Source organism: Silurus meridionalis, chromosome 3, assembly GCF_014805685.1.
Source record: "Silurus meridionalis isolate SWU-2019-XX chromosome 3, ASM1480568v1, whole genome shotgun sequence".
NCBI classification, from domain to species: Eukaryota; Metazoa; Chordata; class Actinopteri; order Siluriformes; family Siluridae; genus Silurus; species Silurus meridionalis.
In genome coordinates this window covers 21,789,801-21,815,793 of record NC_060886.1, presented here as the reverse complement: position 1 = coordinate 21,815,793, position 25,993 = coordinate 21,789,801, and the positions used below count along the sequence as shown (strand labels likewise).

At 40.2% G+C, this 25,993-nt stretch overlaps 1 protein-coding gene across 2 annotated transcripts in view; it reads left to right on the top strand.

Annotated features, from left to right (window-relative positions):
* Positions 1 to 25,993, top strand: part of pard3bb (par-3 family cell polarity regulator beta b) — a 256,037-nt gene that overhangs the window by 55,556 nt on the left and 174,488 nt on the right. For both annotated transcript variants that reach the window (XM_046845136.1, XM_046845137.1), the window contains exons 4-5: positions 8,843 to 9,047; positions 19,159 to 19,235. In XM_046845136.1, coding sequence (XP_046701092.1) covers positions 8,843 to 9,047; positions 19,159 to 19,235 — 282 coding nt within the window. The remainder of the gene's footprint in view (positions 1 to 8,842; positions 9,048 to 19,158; positions 19,236 to 25,993) is intronic.

Genomic DNA, 25,993 nt, shown 5'->3' with positions numbered 1-25,993 from the left:
GCGAACAGATGCTTTATATAACGTGTCGGTGGTAGTGTCCTTTTAATTTAGTTTCGTATACACATAGTCACATTGACATTTGCATAAGGCACAATGCACTGAATACTGATGCAGAAGCGCAGATGCTGAAGCGCATCCTTTTTTTCCACCGTCCTAGCTAAATATAACTAATCTTGTTTCCAGTCTGCTTAGATATTCCAGCAGCCTGAGCAGTGATTCAGGAAGAGGAATATGATGTGCTGAATTAGGTGCGTGAAAATGTAAACAGAAATGTAACACAGCACAGTACCCGAGTACAAATATGTGGCAGCCTGAGAAAACACTTTAAAGTCTGATTACCTCGAAAAGTGGAAAGAGGGAAAACCGGATGTGAAGATTCTTTTGCAGCACAGCTGAGGCCCAGACTTTCTGACAGCCAGTGCGTTATAATTATTAAATCAAATGATTGCACTTTACTTCTTTTATTATTTTATGGAATTGTTCTACAGCCTGATCAAAGCTTGGCATTGGCTGTGTGAGAGATTCACACTAGAGACCTGCACACAAACGAGTGCGGCGCGGGAAAAGAGTTGATGGGTGAATGCGGGTGAGGGCGGTAAAATACCCGTGTGTGTGTGGGTTGCGTGAGAATAAAATCTTAATAATAAAATATAAAAAAAAATTACCAAAAACTGTATCTACTGCACAAAAGCACCAATGGTAACTTAAATAAAATAAAACGATTTAGAGGCACAAGGTCAGAAGCGAACTCTCGCTGGTTCATGCGCGGTAATTATTAGGAGGAGAATCACCGAGTGCTACAGATATCACTTCATTATTAAAAAAAGGAACATACAATACAACAAAACCTTGTCCTTTTTTTATATATAATTTCTGTTCATGTTCATCATTTACACAAAAAAGTCAAACTCCAAAAAATGTTTTAATAAAAAACCCCCAAAACGTTTAATTTTCCATATCTTTTTAATTCAAATTCAAAAGGGAAGCAAGTGAAACTAAAAAGCTGATTACTTTTTAAGCAGAAACTACTTACATTTTACCTGCGGTCTTTTGCGAGCGGGAGAAAATCACACTTTTGAGGGAGCGGGACTAAATACGTCCTGTGCAGGTCTTCAATTACTTCAACTACGTTACCAAGGTTTTAGAGTGTATTAAAAAAAAAAAAAAAAGAGTAAAAGCTCAGTATTTAATATTCTTGATAAATGTTGTAGTTAAACTGGTGGGTCAAAAGGTGCTAAATTAAAGACTGTTTAACTTTAAATTCGACAAATGAATGTTGTTTTTGGTTCACACCAGTGTCACGAGTTATCTGGAACCCCTTGATGGTCAGGATTCTGACTGGAACAGTCAACACTCAGTATCTCTTGTCATGGGCAGTGGTAGCTCAGTGGTTAAGGTGCTGGGTTACTGTTCGGGGGTTCAAGCCCCGGTATTGCCAAGCTGCCACTCTTGGGCCCTTGAGCAAGGCCCCTAACCCTCTGTGCTCCAGGGGCGTTGTATCATGGCCGAACCTGTGCTCTGACACCGGCTTCTGCATCAAGGAAGAATTTCACTGTGCTGTAATGTATATGTGACGAATAAAGACTATTTTATTCTTATTTTTATTTATTTATTTATTTATTTTTGTTTAAAGCATATGTTTAAGAAAGAAGGCTTCTTCCAGGCAAAAGGTTCATGCTATATTTTGCAGTTTAATCCAATCAGCACATGGCCAACAGACCACAGAGCATCACACACTTCAGGCGTTTGAAGGTTGTGCATTGACCTTCTTTCTGTCGTTTGCCTTACATCTGGAATAACAGCAAAAATCCACAAACCTCTGTCTGTACAGTGTATTTTGATAGTATGAGAACGAAACCTCGAGAGTTTATTTGACGCACTTCACTTGCAGCAGCAGCAGGTGGCCCAGAACATTTGAACATCTATGGCGAATATGCAGTGAAAGGACACTGCACCGAGTGAGAGTTGATGTAAACGCTAACATGCGAGTTTGTCCTAATGAGAGTCGTTGTGGCTTGATGTCCATGCTGTGCCGCTCCTGGTGTAAAGTGAGTTGCTGGCTCAGCGAGTACAGCTGTTATACCATTCTGTTCTCATCACTTACCTGTCATACCCATTCCAGTGGGCATTATTCATCCCCCTAAACGTTTCACTGTGTGTGTGTGTGTGTGTGTGTGTGTGTGTGTGTGTGTGTGGTCTCATTGTCTCACTGGTTGAAACTTTCCGGAGCTTGGTGTTTTGTACCTGTGTGCTGTGTGATCTGTGCGTGTCTCTGTTAGCTCAGCAGACATTACAGCCTCTTTGGAGCTGCTTCAGTTGTTCCACCGAGACGTCTCGGTTTGTTTATTAGCGGAATTCCTCACTGGTGATTTCCTCTGTGGCTTAATGAGTTTATAAACGATCGCCTACATTGAAGAATGTCTCCTAACTCGGTTATTTTCTTGCTTTCGTGCCCCCCCCCCCACTTTCTCACTCGGACATCGCCTCTCTCCTGCTGATTCGGTATCATGTGACCATGATGGAGTAAAGAAAACTTTAAGACTGATTTAAAAGAAATTGTTTTTGGACATTCTTCGAAGAAAAGAAAATTGGCGGCTTTGTGGTATTTTTTAAATTTTTTATTTATTTATTTTAAACGATGAGTTTTGTTGTTAGAGATGACGAGAGATGTTCCATCCACAAGCCACATGAACTTATTCTTTCCTGGTTCGAAGGATTAGACTTTTTTTGAAGTTTGTCATTTGATTGGCTTTTAGTGCACTGGTTTCCAAAGAGAAAAACAAGCTTTCAAACATGGTGTGGACAGGCCCGAGGGAAAGGTCTGTGGTTGGACGTTTACACTGTCAATCTGATTGGCTCTATTTGTGAAGGTCATGTTCAGTGGTGGAAAAACACCAGACCCACATGCTAGAAGCGCTGCCTTGTGTTACTAGTTGACAAGATTTTAAAACAACCTTCTCACTGATGGCACTCTGTTGCCGTTCTCCCGTAGAAAGAAACGGATTCAAATGTGATCTGCATTCCCCGGGTTCTGATCTACGCTCAGCTCATGTCCTTGTAAACACGTTGGTAATGCTGAAAACATCCCAGCTCCTCAGTGTAGAACAGGATTTTTTCATCCACCTGAACACCATCACGAGTCAGTTTCTTCTGCATCGGATTCAATATGCATTTATTCACACTAGGAACTGCAACTAACTATTATTTTGATAATCGATGAATCGGACAAGAATTTTTCTTGTTTTGTAACGAGGTGTATTGCTTATTATTAACATGTAAAACCCTAATTCAGGGTATTTATGTATAAAAGTGTACTTAAAGAAATACAAAAGCCACATATTGAGTTTAACTATCTTTAATTTAGACATTATAAAGCTTATAGTGGCTGCTTGTTGGAGTGCATTGGGGATTTCTCCTTTCAACAAATTCACTCATGCTGGATTGTTTCTTTGTGTAAAAAATAACAAAACAGTTGAGTATTCAAGGTGAAGCAATTTGTGTAAATCATTTGTATTGTTTTAAATGATAATTGCAGTTGACAACAATGTAAAAAAAAATATATAATATATATAATAATATAAAAATATATATAATATATAACATTGTTTTAACAATTTTAGTTAAAAGAAAGACATTTTGTTCAGTTGTGAAGATATAAGCATATAGCATATATAATGTTACATTATACATTTTGTATAATAAATAAATGTGCATAAATTAAATATACAAACATTGAAAACATGCAGTTGAAAGTACTATGTATTACGTAGTAGACAAATGCTATAAAAAGAGAATGAAACGGAGAAATGCAGCAACCTAACAGGTTTGATTTAAAAAATTTTAAATAAATAAAAAATATGCATTGGTGTAATCATTTGCTAAAAAAAAAAAATGTAATCGTTTACTGCTGCTGTTATTTGCTGCTTTTAGACTTTGTGATAGAGTCGATTAAAACTGTGCGAACAAACACTAAGTCGTGAGCGAGCTGAATGCGCAACCTGATGCTCGCGAGTCACGACAGAACGGATCCAGTGCGACTGTCCAGAAATGACAGTTTATACAATAGCACTTCATTAAAATATACCATTTTCACATGATGAGGATTCACCTGTGACACCAGGGTGTTTTCTGTTCATGTGCTCACGCATCACTGTGGTACTTCCATCCCACACAAGCTCCGCTTTGCATTACTTACAAGTACAGTTTTCTTTGTTGCGTTTAATATAAAATGCTCTCATGCATTGGATGATTTGGGGGGGGCACCTTTTCTTGCTGCCGGTTTACCCTGTTCTCTCCGCTATTTCACAAGCGGCTGTGTATCTTGCAGTCACGCTATCCGGTAACTTGAGCAGCCCAACTAACAGCATTCGTTGACAACGGATTTTATCATCGATTTTAGCGATTGGGTGTTGCACACTATGCTTCACACTATGTCTAAGATAATGCTATTTTTCTTTGCATATACTTTTCCTTTGTCTGTTTTTTGTATTACTTCTTGATCTCTGGACTTCTTTATATTTGTGTTTTGTTCTTTTATTAATTAATTTTGTCTTCACTCTTTTAGTTTGGGTTCTTAAAGATTCTCAAAGTACTTTGCATCATTGGACTGTTATTCAGCTTCTGCAACATTGTATATGTTGTGAATGGCTGAATATATATACACACACACACACACACACACACACACACACACACACACACACACACACACACACACACACACAACTGGATGTAAATGTTTGATTTTTAAACCCGCACCAAACATTTCAGGTGTTGCTGACATTTGTCCCATAATCATTTGTAGCATTGTGTTCTGGTTATGTAGTGTTGTTTTCAGGCCTGTCTCAGAATGAATCTTTCCCACAAACAAATAAACAAACAAACAAATGTGTCTTACACATTATTCCCTAATTATTACATTTGTTTCTTCATAGTACTTTTGTTTTACTGTGTAATTTCAGTTGTCACACCATCTTATGATCTGATCCCAGTTAAATTTTCCCCGAGTTCTTCAATCACATTTCATCATGTGTTCCAAGATCTCAATTTATGGCCTAATTCATGAAGGCTTTTAATCGTGTGTCTTGTTTTCGCAGCAATATTATAATTAAGATTAATATATTAATTAAATAATTATCAAATAAAAAATATTATTATTTCCCCTCTTAAACTCCCTCCTATTGGCTGCTGCATCACTTCTAATAAGCATCATGTCTATAGTATAGCCATTTTTCCACTATCGCCATGCAGTGGTGCATTTGATCTAATAATGGGATATTTTGTTGATGTCAGTGACTAGAGGTGAGATTCTAACAGATCCCAGACACTTCACTCGATCTCCTGTCTGAAAGCAGACTGTGACTGTGCAGATGATGAGTGGAAAAGCTGAAAAACACACGCTCACTCTGACTCATACGTGTTTCTTTCTTAGTCTCCTGCTTGCCTAATGGTGGGCAGTTGTGTTATTGTGCTCGACAGGTTCTGATTCCGTTGTCGGATGTAGTTTAACCAGCGACGCACCTGCGTGCACGCACGGGAAGGTTGCATGCGACTCAGCACTTCTGCAGCAGGCTATATAACGAGATCTCTCCATCTTGGCCTTCCTGCAGTTTTTTGTCATCCTCGCTAATTAACACCTCTACAGCCTGCAGAAATAACAGTCATTAAGCACTGCAGCAGGACCGTGCCACTCGAGCTCCTGCTGAATCGGATATCGATGAGCTCGCCTTCTCCAGGACCTTTTGTAAATCCGAACCGCGATGCCTCCCAGGTGACGAGTATAGCACACATATACCGCCGCTCGAGTTCTTAGCGGTTATTCAGAATTGGAATGAGGAGCGGAGTACGGCATCACCACCAGCCCCGCTTCATAACCAGTTATTGATCCAGTTTTCTTGTCTAAGCACTTGAAGTTTGGATCCCTGTGATGTGTGAGGACACGGTGAGGCTTACAGATGTGTGTGTGTGTGTGTGTGTGTGTGTGTGTGTGTGTGTGTGTGTGTGTGTGTGTTCAGTCTCAGTCCAGGTCTAGTAGTTTAGTCAATAAGCATGTTCATTAATGTAGAGCACACGAGAGGGTTGTTCTGGCTGTGTACGGGTGAGCGAGAGTTCAAGTAGGAGGCTGGTACACTGATGGAATGGCCTCGATTTAAATGACTTGCTCTATCGAGTCGGTCACTACTCCAGGCACGTGACTTTAATCGCGCTTTTATTTTCTGTATCAATTACAGCGTGAAGAAACAAACCCAGCTCCCTTTTTTTTTTTTTTTTTTTTTTTAATTTATTTTTTTAAACAAAGGTTAATATACCAAACCTTTCTTTTTCTTATTTATTTCTTTTTTTAATTTTTTTACTTTTAAAGTAACTGTAAATTGGAGTTGATTTAAAAATCAGGTTGGCGGTTCTTCATATTCTTTTCACATTCAAGCAGTCTTTAGTGGACTCTCCTGATCTCCAGCATCCAAACAATAAAACCAAAACCTCGCTGTATGTTTGGTGAACACTGAAGGCTGGAGGGTCTTTGCACATTATGTTGATTTATTCCCATTTTTGAGATGGAATTAAAATATTATTTGCAAACAAGTTGTTCCAAACTAATTTTGGCTTTAAACCAATAAACAAAAACATTTTCATAAATCACCTTGGCTTATCTATTTATTTATTTATTTATTCATTCATTCATTCATTCATTCATTCATTCATTCATTCGTTCACTCATGCACTCATTTTCGGGCAAAATTGTTTGCGTTGTTCTGGATGTTTATCTGCCGGTGCCGGACAGCTTTTAGCAGCTATGATAGTTTTAAGAATTGCCGTTAATTCCTGAAGTACTGCTTATACAGATCACTGCAGGTTTTTTTAAAAATAGCAGGAGAGTAGCAGTAAAGGAGGACGTGGTGCGAGCTGAACAAAAATCGATTTTCAAGGTTAAAGATCTGAATCATTTCTGCATATGTTAAGTACACAGAGTCCAAAAATTTCCAGGCCACCTCTATTCCCTATTTTGTATCATGAATATTTGATTCAGATTCTGCGTAAAGTCGAAGCAGTTAAAAATGAGTTACAGTTTCATTTATTTTATTGTTTTTATAGAAAGAAAATTTCCCTTTTTTTTCCTTTCTTTTTTTTGCCTGCACTATTTTGAAACTAAAGATGAATTAGCATGAAGCACAAGGTCCCTGAAGGCTGTGCTTTTGTTTGAATCCTGAATTTCAAAGCAGCTACAGTTGAAAATCACTGACGCTACCTGTAACCGTTTAATCAGTCAGCCTGTAGTATTTGTTCACGTGTTGCTGTATGAGCAGAATACTAAACCCCGTTTATTCTACTGGCACAATGTTGAACCCCCGAGTAAAGACGAATGGTAATGTTGGATTATCCCGGCTTGCCGTGCTTTTCCATCACTCTCACTCTTGGTTCGCTGCTATCCCTCGCTTTCTCTTCCTCTGCCGGTGCTGATTAATGACATTTGTACTGCTCCATGCTCTCTCCTCCTGTAGCATGGAGGAAGTGCTGCACTCCTCTCCTACCTCTCTGAATAAATCACTACCATTCAACACAGATCATATCCCAGCTGATCTCTTTCTCTCTCTTGCTCTCTCTGTCCCTTTCTCTCTTTCCTGTTTCCGCTCTGTCTTTCTCTACCTTCATCATGTAAAATCTAATAAAGGAAAATGATCAGAATCGGACTAAATGGATGAACAGATGGATGGATGGATGGATTGATGGGTGGATTGATGGACTGGGGGATGGCTGGAGAGAGAATAGACGGAGGGCCGTGTTACGATTGCATGTGACACATGAAAAGAAGGTTGTTAAATGAAGATGAAGCAGAGGGGAAGATAATGAATAGATGGTTTGCCAACTGCTTTTGTCATTAGGCTTCTGGCTCCCTCCCTGTTTCATTTTTTTTTTTCCCTCATTCTCTCTGTCTCTTTCTCAGGCTCTCTGCTGCACTTCATCACTCTTTTCTTTTCTAGTGCATGAACTCCCACTTTGTCACACTTCTTAAACCCTCTACCCCGGTTAGTGTTTTATTTAGATAATTCCATGTTGTTTTGTTCATACTTGGCCTTGCAGGCAGGAAGCCTCTGGCTTTTTCCAGCACACTCCACTTTCTCTGTGTTAATGTTTGTACATCCAAGGCACACACACACACACACACACACACACACACACACACACACACACACACTTGCATAAAGATCTAAATGCAGACTCGGTTACTTTGTGTAGCATGCTGCTCCAGAAGGTGTACTTTAAACAGGTGTGGAGAAGAGCCTTAAATAGTTTTTTCTCAAACATGATTTATTTTATGAGGAAACGAGTAGCTTGACAAATAGACTTGGGCTGTAAAGGATTTTAAAGAAGGTATCTATTATATTTATGTCATTGTTCTGCTACTGGATTGCTCTCTGTACTTTCTCATGCTACGTTAGGTAAACACTATTAGTGGGAAATGCAGGCTGGTTCACTGGTCAGCAAACTATCTGGCTATTAAAGAGGTATTTACATTTGCATATCCTTTATTTCTCATTCTGACCTTCCTAATAATGAGAAAAGTGCAGAAATTGTCCAAAGCAAACATTCTTGAGTTTCAAAACACACATTAAACAGTTTAAATAGGAATATCTCTCTCTCTCTCTCTCTCTCTCTCTCTCTCTCTCTCTCTCTTTTTTTTTCTTTTGTTGGAAGTTTCTAGAATCCGCTTGTGTTTCACAGCTAGAAAGTGTTAGTTTGGGTGTGTGAAGTTGCACATGCATGTGAACATTGTGTGTATTTGTACTGAATGATTGTCTCTCTCTCTCTCTCTCTCTCTCTCTCTCTCTCTCTCTCTCTTCAGCTGATCGCAGTGTATGAGGAACAAGAGGCCCGGCAAAGGGGAACGACGAGTCCTGGGAACAGCAGCATCGGCGTCGTTCACATCGGCACAAACGGTGGCATCTCTCCAGGACAGCCGAGCCCCGAGCCCTACGATGCCGAACTCGTGTGTTTCCAGCCAATCCGAGGAGGGGAGATCGAAGTCAACTCCTCCGCTCTTAAAGCCAGTATGTTACCTCCATAAACGCACATGCGCCACAGGACTGTGGAGCCCATTGTTTACAATTGCAATCAGCCCTGAATCTGAACCCCACCAGCTTTTCACCGTTCACTGAAGCTGCTCTTAACTTTACGCAGAGACTAGATTGAACTGTCAGAACTTGAAGGATTTCTCGGATACAGCTGTGTCACCGACGTTAAAAATGTTCCAGGTTTAAAATTCCATCGGCAGTCTGGCCCGCCTCGAGAGCCTCGTTTATACGCGTCGATGTTTTAGCAGACGTCTTTGACTGGTCCTTTGTTTAGAAGTTAATGAGGAAAATAATGACAGATTCTCATTGCTTTAAAGTGTGGAGGATAATGAGATTGGTAATGGAAGGAACATGGTGTAGTGTTAAGATGTAAATTCTCTCGCCCTATCTCTCTTTCTCTTTCTCTTTCTCTCTCTCTCTCTCTCTCTGTCTGTCTGTCTCATATATTGTGTTCCAGACTCCTCCGGCATAATTGTGTGACTCTGATTTGTTTCGCTGTCATGTTAGGGTAAATGTACTATCTGCATCATCCCGTTGCAGCATATGGGACGTGGTATACTATACTAATCACATCTCTCAAAGAGGCGAGGTTTGGAACCGAGTTTTACACGCAGCGGCAGAGAAAACAGCTAATAATTTAAGTGATCTGATTTCTCTGTCAGGGTTTTTTTTAATAGGCTTGGCTGTGGTAATTATTTCGAGCATGTGTCTCGTTTGACCTCAAAGCTCCGTCCTATGCCACGGGCTCATAAATGTCATAGGCAATGGGAAAAACATGTGCCGGCATCCCCCAGCGCCGTATAACGTGTGGGAGGTTGGACAATCTGTGTAGTGGAATCCAAACTTGGTGAAGGTTAAAGGTGAAGGAGACATGGATCTGTGTGAGGTTGTGCAGTGTTGCGTGTGTGTGCGTTTCTGTCCTACGCTTCTGGTTGCCTTGTAAAACTCCCTCTTATGTTTTAAGTTACGTTGTAATAGCAGACACGGGCTTGTGACCGTGTTTAATGCGTTGGCCAGCGGATTTTCCCCTCGTCCATTGCGATCCAGACATTCCCGAGCCCACCTCAAAATTCTCCCGTTTCTGCAACACAGCCGAGGTGTCGGCTGACAGAGTAATATTTTATTTTTTTTCATTGGTCATGGCTGTAAATATGCGGTTTGTCACGTCTGCTGAGTTGTTCAGAGTTCTATGATGTGCAGGGAGGGAGGGGGCGATCATACGCACACATACATACACACACACACACACACACACACACACACACACACACACACACAAACACACACCCACACACTCTCTTAGGGCATAAGGTGTGACCAGTTGAGACCATGAAAATGTATTTAACAGATACACTATGTAGGCAAAAATTTGTGGAAACAAATCAAAAGATCGGTATGTGTTTTTGAACATGCCATTCAAATCCCAGTTTTGCTGTTCTAATAACCTCAGACCACTCAAGATCTTCCTCTCCAACCCATGTGTACTTTATTTTCAAGGTGCTGGCTTTGTGCACAAAGGCATTGCCATGCTGGAACAGGATGTGACAGGGAAAACGTTATGCCCCAGTGTGCTAAGACATCCTGTACAAATGTGCACCTCCAACTTTTAGCGGTTGGCAACATGAGCTAAATAACATCACAATATATTCCACTGTCAATCCCATACAGATGATATATCGGGAAACAAAATTCACTTATTAAAATTATTCTTATTAATCGTTTAAATTACAGGTACAAACCCTTTTTTTTTAACTTGAATATCTCGAAAAATCCTGTTCTGTGCTCTGTTTATTTGGACTGGTATTATGCTTTGTGTTAGATTACTAATATCTGTGTAGAAGGGTGTTGCACACAGTAGAGGACAAAAAGTTAGACGTTTAGCCTCGACTTTGTATCGTCATTAGTAGTGTTAAAAGTTCCAGATTGAACGAATCAATATAAATGCAAATTTCGAAATTCATAAATATGTAAACGGTATCCACGGTACAGCAAAATCCATACCATGGCACAACATAACGGAAAAAGAGCAATATAAGGCTGGAAAAGTCCTTTACAATCATGGACACTGATACTGATGTATTCATTTCTCTTTTCAAAACTGAAATTTGAAGCTCAAAGCCATGAGTAGATTATAAATTGATTCTTTACGTTGTGTCGTCTTTTAAACATTGTATACATGTAATCATGTATATCTTGAAAAACCCTAGTACTCATGCACACTACATCCGGGGATGCCTTCCACTAGATTTAGAAGTCAGACTGTGGGAATTTGGGTTCATTCAGTAAAGATGGAATAGAATTAGGAGAGTTTGGAATTCTTTGTGATATTTTTCCACTTGCATAAACTGAAAACGTATAGATATTGTTTTTTGTATATCGTGATGTCTGAATATTAAGGTAATGCATACACACAAACACACACACACACACACACACACACACACACACACACACACACACACACACACACACACAGTTAGTTGTAGTGATGTGATGGTATTTCCCCGAGGCTGCCTCTCTTTGCCCACCGATACGGGCACACTAAGTGGATTATCACCGCGTTGAGAGTGAATGCTCAGCGTCCAGCCATCCATGAACACCGGTGGAATTTGTGGCTCTATAGTCAGAGCACAGCAGTGTGTCCTCCCCCTTCATTGAGCTTCATGATGACCCGTGAAATCAACGCAATGAAACCAGTACGTTAATGCTATTTTATGCTTTACTGGTTTGTTTTATTACTTCAATTAGTTCGCAAAGCAGAAAGCCACAAAGAGGAAAAAATCAATTTCACCTTTTTTAAGCGTTTCCTGCCAGATAGTCTCGTGTGCTGCGAAGGATGGCAAGTGTCGGATGCAAGTTATGCTGAAATATCCACAAAAAAGAGAAAAGGGGCGAGGATTCGGTTTTGTAAAGGTGCCTTTGGGTTTTTCTTCAGTCACATCCTGACCTGCTTTTGGGACCCACTGACAGCGAGTGTTGACACCAGGGCGAGCGTTAATTTGATGTGAAATGATGCTGGTTTTTATCTGACTGGGGTCTCTGAATGGGTTTCTACTATGAAGATTGCCTTGATAAGGCTAAACAGAACCAGGGCGCACTTGAGGTTTCTGGGGTGCGTCACTTTATACATTAACACGTGGGACAAGTGAGCTCATGGAACATGTGGCTCATGTCTCTTAAGCAAATGCGATGAATCGAGACGTGAACTCTGACAGGAAGAACAAAATTTATTATTACACAACCTATCGTGTATCTTTTGATCTTGGAATTTCCAACAAAGAAAAATACACAGTCTCACCTCAGAACAGAGAATAGCACACACCAATATCTCAAGCATGAGATCAGTGAGCACAAATGCACATTTAGTTTGATGAGCTCAGTCTTAACCCTTCCTCTGATCAGAGTTTTCACAGAGAGTTTCAGATCATCTGTCCTTCTGCATGGTGATCTTCCTCCTAATTAAATTAGATTTGATTCTCTGTAAATTGCCAGGCCGGGTTTTTCTGTACTATATTACAAATTAAAATAAAATATTGACCCACATAACTTTCTATAAAATATCGCGCCATCATGTGTTCTTAGTACATAATAAATATAATAGTTATATAACAGTATAATAGTTATATGAAAGTGAGGGGCGGGGGGGGGGGGGGTGCTTTGTCAGTGTGTAGTGCAAAAAATAGCATTGTGAAAAGGCAGCAATTTATGACGAATTGTGACAAATTATACTTAAAAACAAATTAAGTTGAACATGTTAAGTCAATAAATAAATAAATCTGTAGACAGTAAATATGTGCAGTAGCTATTTAAGGTAAATAATATAATCAATAGTAAAATGTGCTTTGTGATAATAGAATTAAAGACTATAGCATTCTAATAGGTATGCATATTGTAATGTATCCCTATAGAAAAGACTATTATTGTGATAGCAATCTGTGATGGAGCCGTTGTGTGCCTGCAGGGGTGTGTAGGGGCCGTGACTCTGTCCCTTCATTTCTCTATGGGATGATTGGAGCATATTGATCCTCGTGTGACAAAAAGCTGCTGCTCGTCTGCTCCAGGGAGAGAGAAGAGTGTTATCAGAAACCCCCACTGAGCAAGTGACTAATAAGGCAGCCAAAGGGACCAAAACAATAAATACAACTTTAGCCAATGTGAGTGTATACAGTCTGTTTTTAACTTAAGGTTTGCTTCTCTAATTCTCATTTAGTCTCATTGTTCTGTTGTGCACACTTTGTGTAGTGTAGTGCTTGTGAATATATTTATTTATTCTATTTATTTAGTCATGGCATTTGGCAGACACTCTTATCCAGTTCGACTTTCAATGATCTCATTATAAACATCTGAGCAGTTGAGGGTTAGGGTTCTTGCTCAAGGGCCCAGCAGTGGTAAGTTTGGTGGTGCTGGGATTTGAATTCACAACCTTCCAATCTGAAGTCCACCAGGTTAGAACGATATTTAAAACTTGTGTCACGAAATGTGCCACTCGATTTAGCGCACAGAGAGCAAATCTCGTACCTTTGAGTTATTTTGCACGTCTTTCTACGTTGTTATTGTAGTACAGTGGTTTAAGCCACGCCCACTTCTGTAACCACTAAGGTGTTGTTGGCCCTCCCTACTATGCTGGCTAAATTGTGCAAAATTATCCTTCATCTTTAAACAGTAGAAAGCACAATGCATATTTATACAATGCACAGTTATAGCATTCCCTCCAGCTTCTTGGCTCACCTGGCTTTGCTCTTTTGTTTATGTTCTACACACAGCCAAGATTAGCGCTTTCTCCCTTTTGGATCACAGTTCTGCGCAGCTAAAACAAGGCCGATGATGTATCTGTGTTCCCCAAAGTGAGACTCGATTCAAATATCTTTCTTGTAAAAACGATTTTTTTGCAAGAACTAATTGCCTTGTAAAACATTTAGCATAAAAAAAAATAAAAGAATTTGTTGTTACCCAAGTGTTCAGACCGAAAGGTTGATCGAGAGAACGCTGATATGGTTTTCTATTAGAAGGGGCTTCTGTTTGTGTGCAAGGTTTGTGTATGTGGGTAGAGGGTCTTTCAGGGGCCCGATGCTGTCTTTAACCTCAGAGTGTCTCTGTTGGTTTAGGCCAAAAGGTAATGTGTCCCTCAGGAGAATGCTCAAGCAGAGAGCCAGTGAATTACCTTTGACACTCTGAACCCAGCTTCTCCAACACACGCAGCTCTCTGCTCTTCATCCCGACCTGAGAGTTCACTGAGGTTTCACCTTGTAAACATCACTGCTGTGATCCGTCCATAACCTAAAAACAGCAGTCAGTCACTCTGTCAGCCGGGAGATGAGACGGAACGGAGAGTGTGCGGGAGAAAGAGCATGAGAACAAAAGATGCATGTAAGCACAGACAACGAGCAGAGGCAGGAGAGGCGGGGTGGTGGGGCATGGGGGATGGTTGTTGCGGTGGGGGGTTTAGAAGAGATGCTGGCAGAGATGAACTTAAAGTTCTTGTCAGTAGGTTGAAATGTACACAGTATGATAAAATGATCACAAGCGGTTATGTAAGATGGTATTTATAGACATTTCCAAATGTGTATTTGTTCTTTAATACACATCTAGCTGTTGTTGCAGGTATTGCAATTTGAGCTTGGTTTATATGCAGTACGAGCTTCAAAACGTGCCATAAGATCCACCTAAACGCCATATTAATCTTAGACAATATTTAGATTTGATTGTCTTTTTTACTGAAACTGAGACACAAAAGCTCTTTTCCACCCAGGATACAATTGAATTTATACCTCAGTTGCTTTTATTTTTTATTTTATTTTATTTTTTTTACAGGGTCTTAAAAGTCCGCTGTTCTAGGTATAGAATATTGGTAAACATGTCTCAATTTTCTGATGTTCATGTCTTCATGGTCTTTTAAAGGTCTTTAAAAGTGTTAAATTTGACCTGATGAAACCTGCAGAAACCCTGTCAGACGGCCTTTTACGTTTATTATTATATAAAATAGTGACCAATGAAGGGTGAACATCGACCGAAATACGTAATGAGTCATTTGAAAACCTAGCGGTGATCATACACACCCGGACCGACCTTGACACCGTGACAACCCTAGCGAGTTGATCGAGAGTAAGAGATGAAGAAAGAGAGGAAGTGCGTGCTTTGGCTCAATAAGCCCTGTCTGCTAACGTGGGTCTGGAGAGTCTCACCTGAAGCCGTGCAGACGTGTTCAGTGTCAGCGGCGTGTGAAAGGAAGCCTCTGATGCTGGTTATCTCCTGCCCTGCCAGATCTGCCCACTTTCATCACACCTGAAACATTTCTGAGAAGTGCCAGGCTGTAACGTCGGCCTCCTGTACTGTACGAGCATGTGTCTGTGATGAAGCACAGGCTTTACGTAGATGATGAACAGGATTGGACCGTCGCGACCCGGCACAGAGACCTCGCGTATCAGCAGCAGTAGGCGCAGCTCTAAATAACCGCAGCTCTAAATAACCGCCATCACGTCTCATTAAGTGAACATGATCAGATGTTTGTCATGTTAACACACGTGAATTCGTTTGATCAGATCGCACTTGCACGTGTCAGATTATATATAACCTAATACACGTCTTAGATGTTATGACTTGCCTCCTTTCTATGGGTTTTGCTCTCTTCCATTTTCCCCTCTTTTTTTACACGCTTATTGTTTCTAAGAAACATCTGATTGAAAGCATCATTGATTTTTTTCCATTTATGGCTCTAGGTTTAAGTGCATCATGGGTGCTCTTTAAATCCTGATCAATATTTGACCCTGCAAATATTTTTGACGTGTATACATTTTGTATATGTTTAGCGAATACCCCCGAGACCCCCCCCGGCCCCCCCCAGGCAGGGCACAATATCATTTCAATCTTTTATGAGGTATGACTTTTCACAGTCTGTCTCGCCACTACTTTTTCATGAGCCATCCTTATGGTCTTCATAAGCAACGCCCTGTGAAAATGTATTCACCCCCCCTGTGATAATGTTCTTTGTTTTGTTTTGTTTTTTGTTTTCAGCTGGTGTTGCGTTTATAAGGCATTAAATATTTAAAGCATTTGAAATATTTTTATCATAGCCTCTAAACCTAATAATATTTGACAATCTATTGCACATAAATGAATCACACATTCCCTCATGCATGCAGCAGAATGAAAGAAAGAGAGAGCTGGTAGAAAATAAACCTGATGGAATATTGGGGGAGGTTGCGGGGAGACGTTGAGTAAAAAAGATGAAATAAAGAAGAGGTGGAGAGAGAGAGAGAGAGAGAGAGAGAGAGCCCAGGGTGAACTAAAAAGCGAGATGGATGAAACGACAGACAGATACTCTGATGACTAAAGACCCCCAGGGCTGCAGTTTTAGCCCACAGAGCACAACTATCCTTCGAGTCACTCTTCATCTTCTCAATCTCTCAGCCTGGATCCACACTCCTCACATTCCTGACATTCCCATCCATTATAAACCCACTCTAATGGCTCCACACTGCCGCCTGATGAATTGGGAGCTGAGGAGCCGCATCTGAATGAACCCAAAAAAAAAAAAAAAAAAAAATAGCATAAGGAGCGGGAAGTTGGCAATGCCAACCCTCTCCGAGCTGAAATCTAATCTCCGTCTTCAGAGGCGATCACAAGCCACACTGGGCTAATGGCTCGGGCTGATGAATGGAGGCATGTCTTTCACTTGAGGACAGTCTGGCTGTGGAGCATGGATGCTGCAGGTTGATGATGCTGTGTAGTAAGTGCTGATGCAGTATTAGTAGAATGATGCATGACACACACACACACACACACACACACACACACACACACACACACACACACACATATATATATATATATATATATATATATATATATATACAGTACAGACCAAAAACTGAAACAACTGAAAAATGTCATATTCTAGGTTCTTCAAAGTAGCCACCTTTTGCTTTGATTACTGCTTTGCACACTCTTGGCATTCTCTTGATGAGCTTCAAGAGGTAGTCACCTGAAATGGTCTTCCAACAGTCTTGAAGGAGTTCCCGAGAGATGCTTGGCACTTGTTGGCCCTTTTGCCTTCACTCTGTGGTCCAGCTCACCCCAAACCATCTCGATTGGGTTCAGGTCCGGTGACTGTGGAGGCCAGGTCATCTGGCGCAGCACCCCATCACTCTCCTTCTTGGTCAAATAGCCCTTGATGCCTTCAGTGTGACTCTACAATTTTCATAGTCATGAAAATAAAGAAAACTCTTTGAATGAGAAGGTGTGTCCAAACTTTTGGTCTGTACTGTATATATATGTGTATGTATGTGTATATGTATGTATATAATTCATTTTTATAAAAAATGTCTCTGTTGTGGTTTGTGACCATCTTCCATAACAGTCACCGTCATTATCTTACCCTACCCCTAGTGGAATCATGTACTGTAGTGTGTGTGTATATTTTTGTGGTAGAAACATAGACGCTCAAAAACAGAAAGAAAGGGGGGGTATTTTTCTAAAGCTAAGAACCCTTAATAATAGACAGATAGAAATATAGACAGATCAATCTATATTCGTCTGTCAGATGGATGCATAGTGATTTATAATGGATTGGAGCAGATGGAAGTGCAACAGCAGCAGCTTTGAAACGCCGGGATTTGAACTCAAGACGTTCCATTTAGACCAGACTCGTAAGTGCAGAGCTCCTTGTGCGCTGTATATCTGTCTGTCTGTGTAAATATATTCTTGTTGAAGCTCTGGGCACGTACAGTTTGGAGGAGTTTTCTCTCCCACTGAGCTCGTTTTCATCATCCGCATAAGAGGATGTCCCTCTACGTCTCGGCGATTATGCCCTTGATGAAGTGGTGTTTGTGAGATTTGTAGCTTTCCATCAAGGCCGTGCTCCCGTGCTGGCCTGTTTGTTAGGGATAATTGTCGTGATGGAGAGGAGCCTCACGATGGCTGTCCCTCTGAGCAGCCGAGGCCAGCTGTAATACCGAGTCCCCTCATTCCCCTCCTCGTACCCCCCATGGTGGCAAGCAGAGATAAAGCCATGACTGAGGCAATCATGCTCAACCGAGCCAGTCCTTGAAGGCCAGGAGGAAACATGGCCAGTGGAGCATGCAGGGGACTGGGTGGTGAGAAAGAGGAAGTCCTGGATGACATGATGAAAAGGTTCTTTGTGAATGGGAAAAGTTGGCCTCCTGCTGAAAATCAAGAAAACTCTCTAACTCCACATTCTCTCCACAACTTTCTCTGACTGTAAAAGTTGTGCAGGTGTTTTGTAATGATTGATTTAGAGTTTAGTGAAATTCTGCATTCCCAGGTCCCTAAGTAGTCTTAGTAGTCGTAGGGAAAAAAAGCTTTTTTTAGCATGTTCGCCTTTTATAGAAAGTACTGTGTGTGTGTAAAGTGTTATTTATTTATTTATTTATTTTTTTTTTTTGTAAACCTGTTGTGAAAACAAGTTCTTAAAAAGTGGCGTGCTTGAGGAAGGCAGCGGCGTAAAATTGAGAAAGTATAATGTCAGTGATTCAAACATAGTCATCGCTGCTCATAGTATTCCATTCAACCCTTCTGGCTGTTGCTCTGTTCTTTCTTTCCCTCTTTTCCCCCAATCGCTTCCTTTTTTTGTGACATTGTCTCGTTGTCCTTGAGTATTTTTCTCAGTGTCAGTTTCTCACCCCCAACACACACACACACACACACACACACACACACACACACACACACACTCACCTTTTCTCTTTTTTTTATCACATACATCTCTAACAGCATGTGATAAATAAACCAATAATATGCAGACACATTTGTTCTCTCATTGTTGTTCATGTGTAATCATGAAGAGCAATAGTATTTTGTTGTCGCCCATTTTGTTGAGGTTTCTTAACTCTCTTGATTTTTCTCAGAGATGGTTTTTTTCCTTTCTTTCCTTTTTTGTTAGTTTTTTGCCGACATTGTGCTATTTAATGAAACATTCCGCCCTTGAGTCACTTTATTAATATTCTATTATATTAAAAATTCAGTTCAGTTTAACCATTGTGATTACACTCTGTATTGAGGTGTGTGTGTGTGTGTGTGTGTGTGTGTGTGTGTGTGTGTGTGTGTGTGTGTGTGTGTGTGTGTATTTCAGGCACACCTCTCATGGTGAGGAGCAGCAGTGACTCAGCTCTGGGCCCTTCAGGAGAGAACGGACCTGCACACAGCGAGGTACTTAGAGATGCACTCACACATACACACACACTCTCACACACACTCTCACACACACTGATTGCTCACATTTTATATTTATATACAGTATATTATAGGGATGTAACGGTACACGTATTCATACCATGGATTTCTCGTTACTGGGCTTTTGGTTCGGTACACTTGTGTACCAAATGCAATCCTTTTAACATGTGGAACATGGTTACACCTGAAATATCACCTGTACATAAATATTCAGACCCTTGCAGCAACACTTATACTTTAGCTCAGGTGCCCCCCATTTCTCGGGATCGTTGCTGAGATGTTTCTCCCTTTTGACTGGAGCGTAACTGTGGAAATTTATTTTTGGGGATGATTTTGAAAGGAACACCGCTTGCACCTCTCACAGCTGACAAAACCAAGTCATGATGTCAACGGAACTGCCTGCAGGTCTCAGAGACCGGGTTGTTGAAAGGCACAGATCTGGGGACGGCTACCTAAAATTGCTGCTGAACTGAAGAATTCTAAGAGCACAGTGGCCTTCATAATTCTCTAATAGAAGAAGTGTGGTGTAACCAAGACTCTTTAAGAGCTGGTCACCAAACTGAGCAATCTGGGGATAAGGGACTTCGTAAGAGCGGTGACCAAGAACGCGATCTTCCCACCGATCTGGCCTTTAGGCAGAGTAGGTAGACGGAAGCCTCTCTTTGGTGCACAACCTGTGGAAACTCGCTTGGGTTTGCCAACACAATGTTATGTCTAGATGAAACCAGACATCGCTTATTACCTGCCCAAAACATGCCAAATGTGAAGCACGATGGCGGCAGCATCACACTGTGTGTTTATTTTCTGCAGCAGGGACTTTGAGGGTTTGAGAGAATGATGAATAGAGATATCCTTAATAAAAACCTGTTCCACAGCACTCAGGACCTCAGACTGGACCGAAGGTTCACCTTCTTACAACAACCCTAAACACGCAGCAAAGACAAAACAGGAGTGGTTTAGGGACAGCTCTGTGGATGTGCTACAGTCGCCCAGCCAGATCCCTGACTTGAACCCTATAAAACATCTCTGGAGAGACCTGAAAGTGGCTCTCCACTGACGTTCTCCATCCAACCTGCCCCAGCTTGAGTGGATTTGCCATGAAGAATGGTGGAATATAATCCAATCCAGGTGTGTAATAAAAAAAAATTAAAAAGAATTCGAAGCTTTAATTGCTGCCAAAGGTGTTCAAGAAGGTTCTAAATAAGGGGTCTAAATACTTATGTACATTTGATATTTCAGTGTTTAATGATTATTATTATTATTATTTTATTTAAATTCTGTATTTACGTTGTTTCTACTATTATTAAATTTATTTCAAAATAGTACTGCTACTGATCATAAAATTCATTAAATGTAAAATTCCTTCCTGCAGCTCAAAATGAAGTGAATAAAGTACATAAGGAACCATTAGCTCAGAGAACAGTGTTCTGTCCTTTTCTGTTGAAATATTCAATCAATAGCCAAAGACATCTCTGTGCCTGAAGTTCTTTGTTTACAAAACGATTTTTTGGGGGGGAAATCTGCACATTAATTTATTTTCCCCCTTTTTTTATTTTGGCATAAAAAGATGAAATAAAAAGCATCTGTTTTGTGTGAAAGTGTTTACAAGAAGGTAGCAGATTTCAAGGCCAAATCAAATATTCATCAACGTTGCTTATTTTTAACTCAGTCGTATATTTGTATTTTGTCATTTGCTTACATTCACTTGTCCTCTTTATCTATTTTTATATGCCCCCTCTTTCACACTGCAGTAATATAGAGGGGAGTGCTTCTAGGCAAGCGATTCTATTGAATTGGAAGAAGCGTGGAAGGTGCTGATGGACGGTTTGGATGTGTTTATGATGCTTTTTTGAGTTAGCAGAGTGTCCTGTTTATTTGTCTCTACGAAAGCAGTCTCTCCCACTGTCCTGCTTAATGGCCTGATTCCAGATAGATGGGGATTTTATTACTGCCATGTTTCTCATTCGAGTCCTTTTATGGGAGCACAGTGAGTGACATTAATACACCTCTCTCTTTGTTCTCCTGGTTTTCTTCTTGTTTTCTTCTTCTTCTTTTGTTTTTTTTGTTTTTTTTCTGTGTTCTCTTTTGTCCATTCTGGTAAATTATTTCTAGTTTTCTGGTCTTGGAGATGTTTGTAAATCTTTTTATTACCTGATATTATCTGATATTATCTTTATATATCCCCTCTCCTCTCTCTAACACTTACAGTCACTAATAATAAAACACACACAAAAAAAACCTTTAAATGCAAAATTTGTATAATGTATAAATGAAACCACTTTTAGGAAAGTGTTCACGAAAGCTTTTATGCTTTTGTGTGGTTTTGTATAATTTGTACAAATTCCACAACTACTTGAAGAACATTGCTCACTGCAAACTGCCAATCAGAGGCTTGGAGACACAAAGTTTATCCATGGAGTTTAAGCAGCTGCCATGTGGACTGCAAAGCCTCTGTACCACGGACATTTGCTGAACGTGGTCTCTACGTATGCTGAGGTCTTAATAGAAAGTGTTCGATCCATGTCTTGTCATCTTACATTTGTCTTGAATGATGTAGTTTTTCCAAGCATGTGTTCTCGCTCAACTTCAGATGGCTCAAGTGTATTTGTCTGCCTGCGAGGGCTTGTTCCTTTTGTCCACTTCCTCTCACACTTGAATAAAGCCCATTCACTTACTTCCAGATATCACCCTCACCTTTTCAGCATCTCAGGGCCCGTCTGTCCTCCCCCTGCCCCTCCTAACACCCTTCCCTTCCTGACAGATTCAGGAAACTCCTCTCTGTAGGTGACAGGAATGAGAAGCAAACAGCAGAACGATGACATTGAAGTGTGTTTTCACGCACACAGCTCAGCCAGCCATCCAGAACGCTCTCCAAACATTCTCACAGAGAGGAGGCTCCTCCCTTCCGTGCAACCCGAGTCAACCCTCCCTCTTCCTGTTCCTCCATGTTCGTCTCCTCTAGACCTTTTGTCTCTTTTCTTTTGTTTCTCTGTCCTCACGTTTTGTTTGATATTCAGCGCGCATTAAGTGGATGGTTGTTCTTGCAATGTTCTTATTATCCCAAGGCTTCTCCACACCTGTGGCCAGCCCCCCGTTTTGTCTCCCTCTCTCGCTCTCCATCTCTTGTCTTGATCTTCCGTGTCTGAGTCACCAAGCATCCTGGCTCTAGGTTTTGTTTTTACTGCATTTAAAAAGCCTTTTGATTTTCTACCGCATCAGAGATTCAGGCGCTGTGCTGCATCTCGAACACACAAAAAATAACCGGTTATGCCGTGGAATATGGAGTAGGCATCAAGGCCGAATGGTGGAATTATGCACGTACAGGTTTGCCATTTTTACACTTTATTGTGGACAGTGCCGCAGATGCCACGAAAGATTGGAAGACGTAAAGGGGCTAAGAGAAAAAGCAAAGAATACAAGAAACAAAGGATAAAAAAACAAGACACAAAAAACATGACCTTGAGGACAGCAGCATGAGGTAGTGATTGCTTTGTCAGGTGTCTTTTTAATGCAGCGCTGCATTCAGTTCTACATTTATACTCCCTCCTGTTGTCCCTGAGTCTTTCTTGTGGTTCAGTAAGACCTGGCTGCAAAACCTCAGAGCCAAGACACGGGTTTAAATTCAGCTGCCTGGCTCGGTTTTCCTTAAGATCTTCTGAAAAAGAAACCACCAAAAACCTTTGAACTTCAGCTCTTGCATCTAACTGATAGTGATGCGTGGCTTCTAGTTGCTGCAAACGTAAGCTGGGGAGTTGTGGTCACCCCACCCTTTATTATCCAACCTCAAACTCTAAATCACTCCGATCTCTAGTTTCAGTTCAAATTCGGAGACGTTCACAGATAAGCATTGTAATTTTGGCAGGCATCGTTTTTCACTTCTGGAGTATTTCCAGGACTGGGATTTATGAATGACGCAAAGGGGCTGCCATGTATATCATGTTCTCCTTGGAACGCTGTTATTGCTGTATTTCCCTTGAGCTTTAATTAAAGACAGGTGCTCTTTTCCCTTATGGTTAATTGTTGTGCTTGTGGTCAGGGTTCGAGTTCTCAATGAAATCCCATTGGTCATCTCTCTAGAGGTCTGCTTTAGACAGTAGTCTCTATTCTTTCCTATTTTTTATTTTTTATTTTTTTTATGGTAACCATTGAGGCCTCAGAGGTCTAATGTTGAACAGGAAGCAGTCAGTGAACAACTAATTAGTTTCAGTAAATGTGCAGCAGTCAGTTTGTTTTTAGAGGTAGGATATTTAGCAGCATCTCACCGACACTTTGTACGCTATAACGACGTTGTGATCTTGTGTGTCTCTGCTCAATCCGTTCCAACACTCAGGCCTGCTCTGACAGTTCAGCTGTTTTAACAGGCACTGTGTAAATTCACTCCAGATGTAAAAACCTTGGCGCTTTGTCTTCGCTAGAGACTCCGATTTCCAACTGGGAAATGCTGCAGGATTAACTTCATTTCATGATGTCATCCAAAAAGCAGCCCAAGGCCACACTAGCAGTGGCCTCCCATTCAGTTCCTAATGTTATAAAGCTCCTGAGTTACCTCAGATCTCTAAAGAGACAGGTAAGTGAGTGAACTGTAGTTTTACACAAATTAAATGTAACGTCCAAATCCTGAAATCTATTTCATATATACCAGAAGCTACTGTCCGTGCTGTATTTTGGCCCAGGCAACACCAGTGTAAGATTTGACAATTCTCTCTCTCTCTCTCTCTCTCTCTCTCTCTCTCTCTCTCATATATATATATATATATATATATATATATATATATATATATATATATATATATATATATATATATATATTTATTTATTTATCTTTTTTTTCTTCTTCTTGATTGTCCTCAAGAGACACAAATTAAATGTGACAAATGTGTAAACACTCATTTTATGTTCATCTCTGGTAGATTTTCCACTGACATTGGCATCCATGTTATGTTCTTTTTATCATTGTTATGAACAAATACTGTGCAACCATAACGCCAACTTTTTTTGCATGCCACGTCATTACACCATCCAGGATGTCTGAGATGATTCAATAGAAACGTTTTATTAGAATCGTTGTAGTTAATTAGTTTACCAGTGTCTGTTTATCTTTTATTTAGAAAATCTCCTACATTTGTTTCCTTGGTTTCCTACAGTGGTGCTTGGAACCTATTAGTGTTCTTTGCAGCTCTATTCAGCTTAGATGTTTTGCTACATTGGTTACAGCTTTGCGTTGACCTCTTTCTGTTCTTGCTGCCACTTTTAAAGCCATTATTGTCTAAGGACACAATATATATATATATATATATATATATATATATATATATATATATATATATTTTTTTTTTTTTTTTACCCCCTCATTCTCACGTCTCACAGTTTCCCATTACCGTAAAGCATAAAAAGACACCACACCATAAAACCGTTCCGAAGCATCTGAAGAACGACACTTTGATTGCTTTATTGTTGCCACTGTAACACTTTGCATCTCATTTTCTTGTAATATGCGTGTTAAGTCACATACCACTCGCTCAGTTTGAGGAGTGTTTTCCAACTTGTGACATCACTTGTATCTTTCTGTATAACTGTGCCTGAGATCTGTGACTCGATCATTTCTTTCTCACTATCCACAGCTTGATGTGGTGCCTGCAGAGTCGGAGAACTTTGACCTGCATTTCCATGTAGTGGCATTTCAGATGCTCCAGTTCAGAAAGACAAATAAGGAAAATATTATTAAATCTAGTGATCGAGTGCAAGGATAACTTCAGGTGCCAAATTGACTAGAAACACATTTTTGCATTGACAGAATATTGACAGTTATATTTCAGACTCTTAGATGATGAACTTACGGGTCTTTAACCAGGGGTCTGTTGGGGTACTGCAGGGGGTTTGCTAATTAATGTTGAATCACAAATAAACATAGGTCAAAACATCGAAGGTAAAATATTTTAATAAAAAATATTATAATTATTACATTAAAGTTCTATTACACTTGTAAATGCATCATTGTCCACCTGATAGTAAAATGAAAATGTCTGTAACTGTAAATCTATTAAAATCAATGATTTTAATTGCAAAATATGTTTATGATGCATAACCTTTTTTTAAAAGATTTGAAAATATATAGACAATGATGTATGTACAACAACAACAGTCTTAATATAACTAGAGTAATATGATTGGTTTCTATAAATATGAGTTGCTATTTTTGACACATTTTGTATCAGGGGGTCCCTGCCCTGATGTCTCTCTTACCCCAAGGGGTCCTTGATCTGAAAAGTGTTGAAGACCCCTGGTCTAACATATTATAACTTAACAGTTATTCTGTCCAGTGGTTGCTTGACTGGTGTCCAGAAATAAAAGACTGGAGTGCAGTGGGTGTTGCTTTAAACCATGGTTTGGAGGCCATGTTGAACTTGTTTGTGGTGTAATTGGTTCACAGTGGCTGAGTGTACTTTCCCGATGTTGTACTATGTAGCTAATTATATGGAACTGCCTTCGGGTTTTTGATGAACGTTGTTTCATTTTTTTCCTTGATCGCTCTCGTCAAGTTTTAGTTTCTGTAACGCAAGCGAGTTAGCGAAACCGATTGATCTAATCCCACGATACAGTTTAGATTAAGTGGCTGAGTAATCGACCCCTGTGGAGTATCAGTAAGATCCTATGGTGTGATCATCTCTTCAGCATCGAATACAAGCATAGTCTTTCCACATGACGTCACTTTAGTTGTTCTCGTGAAATCCTGA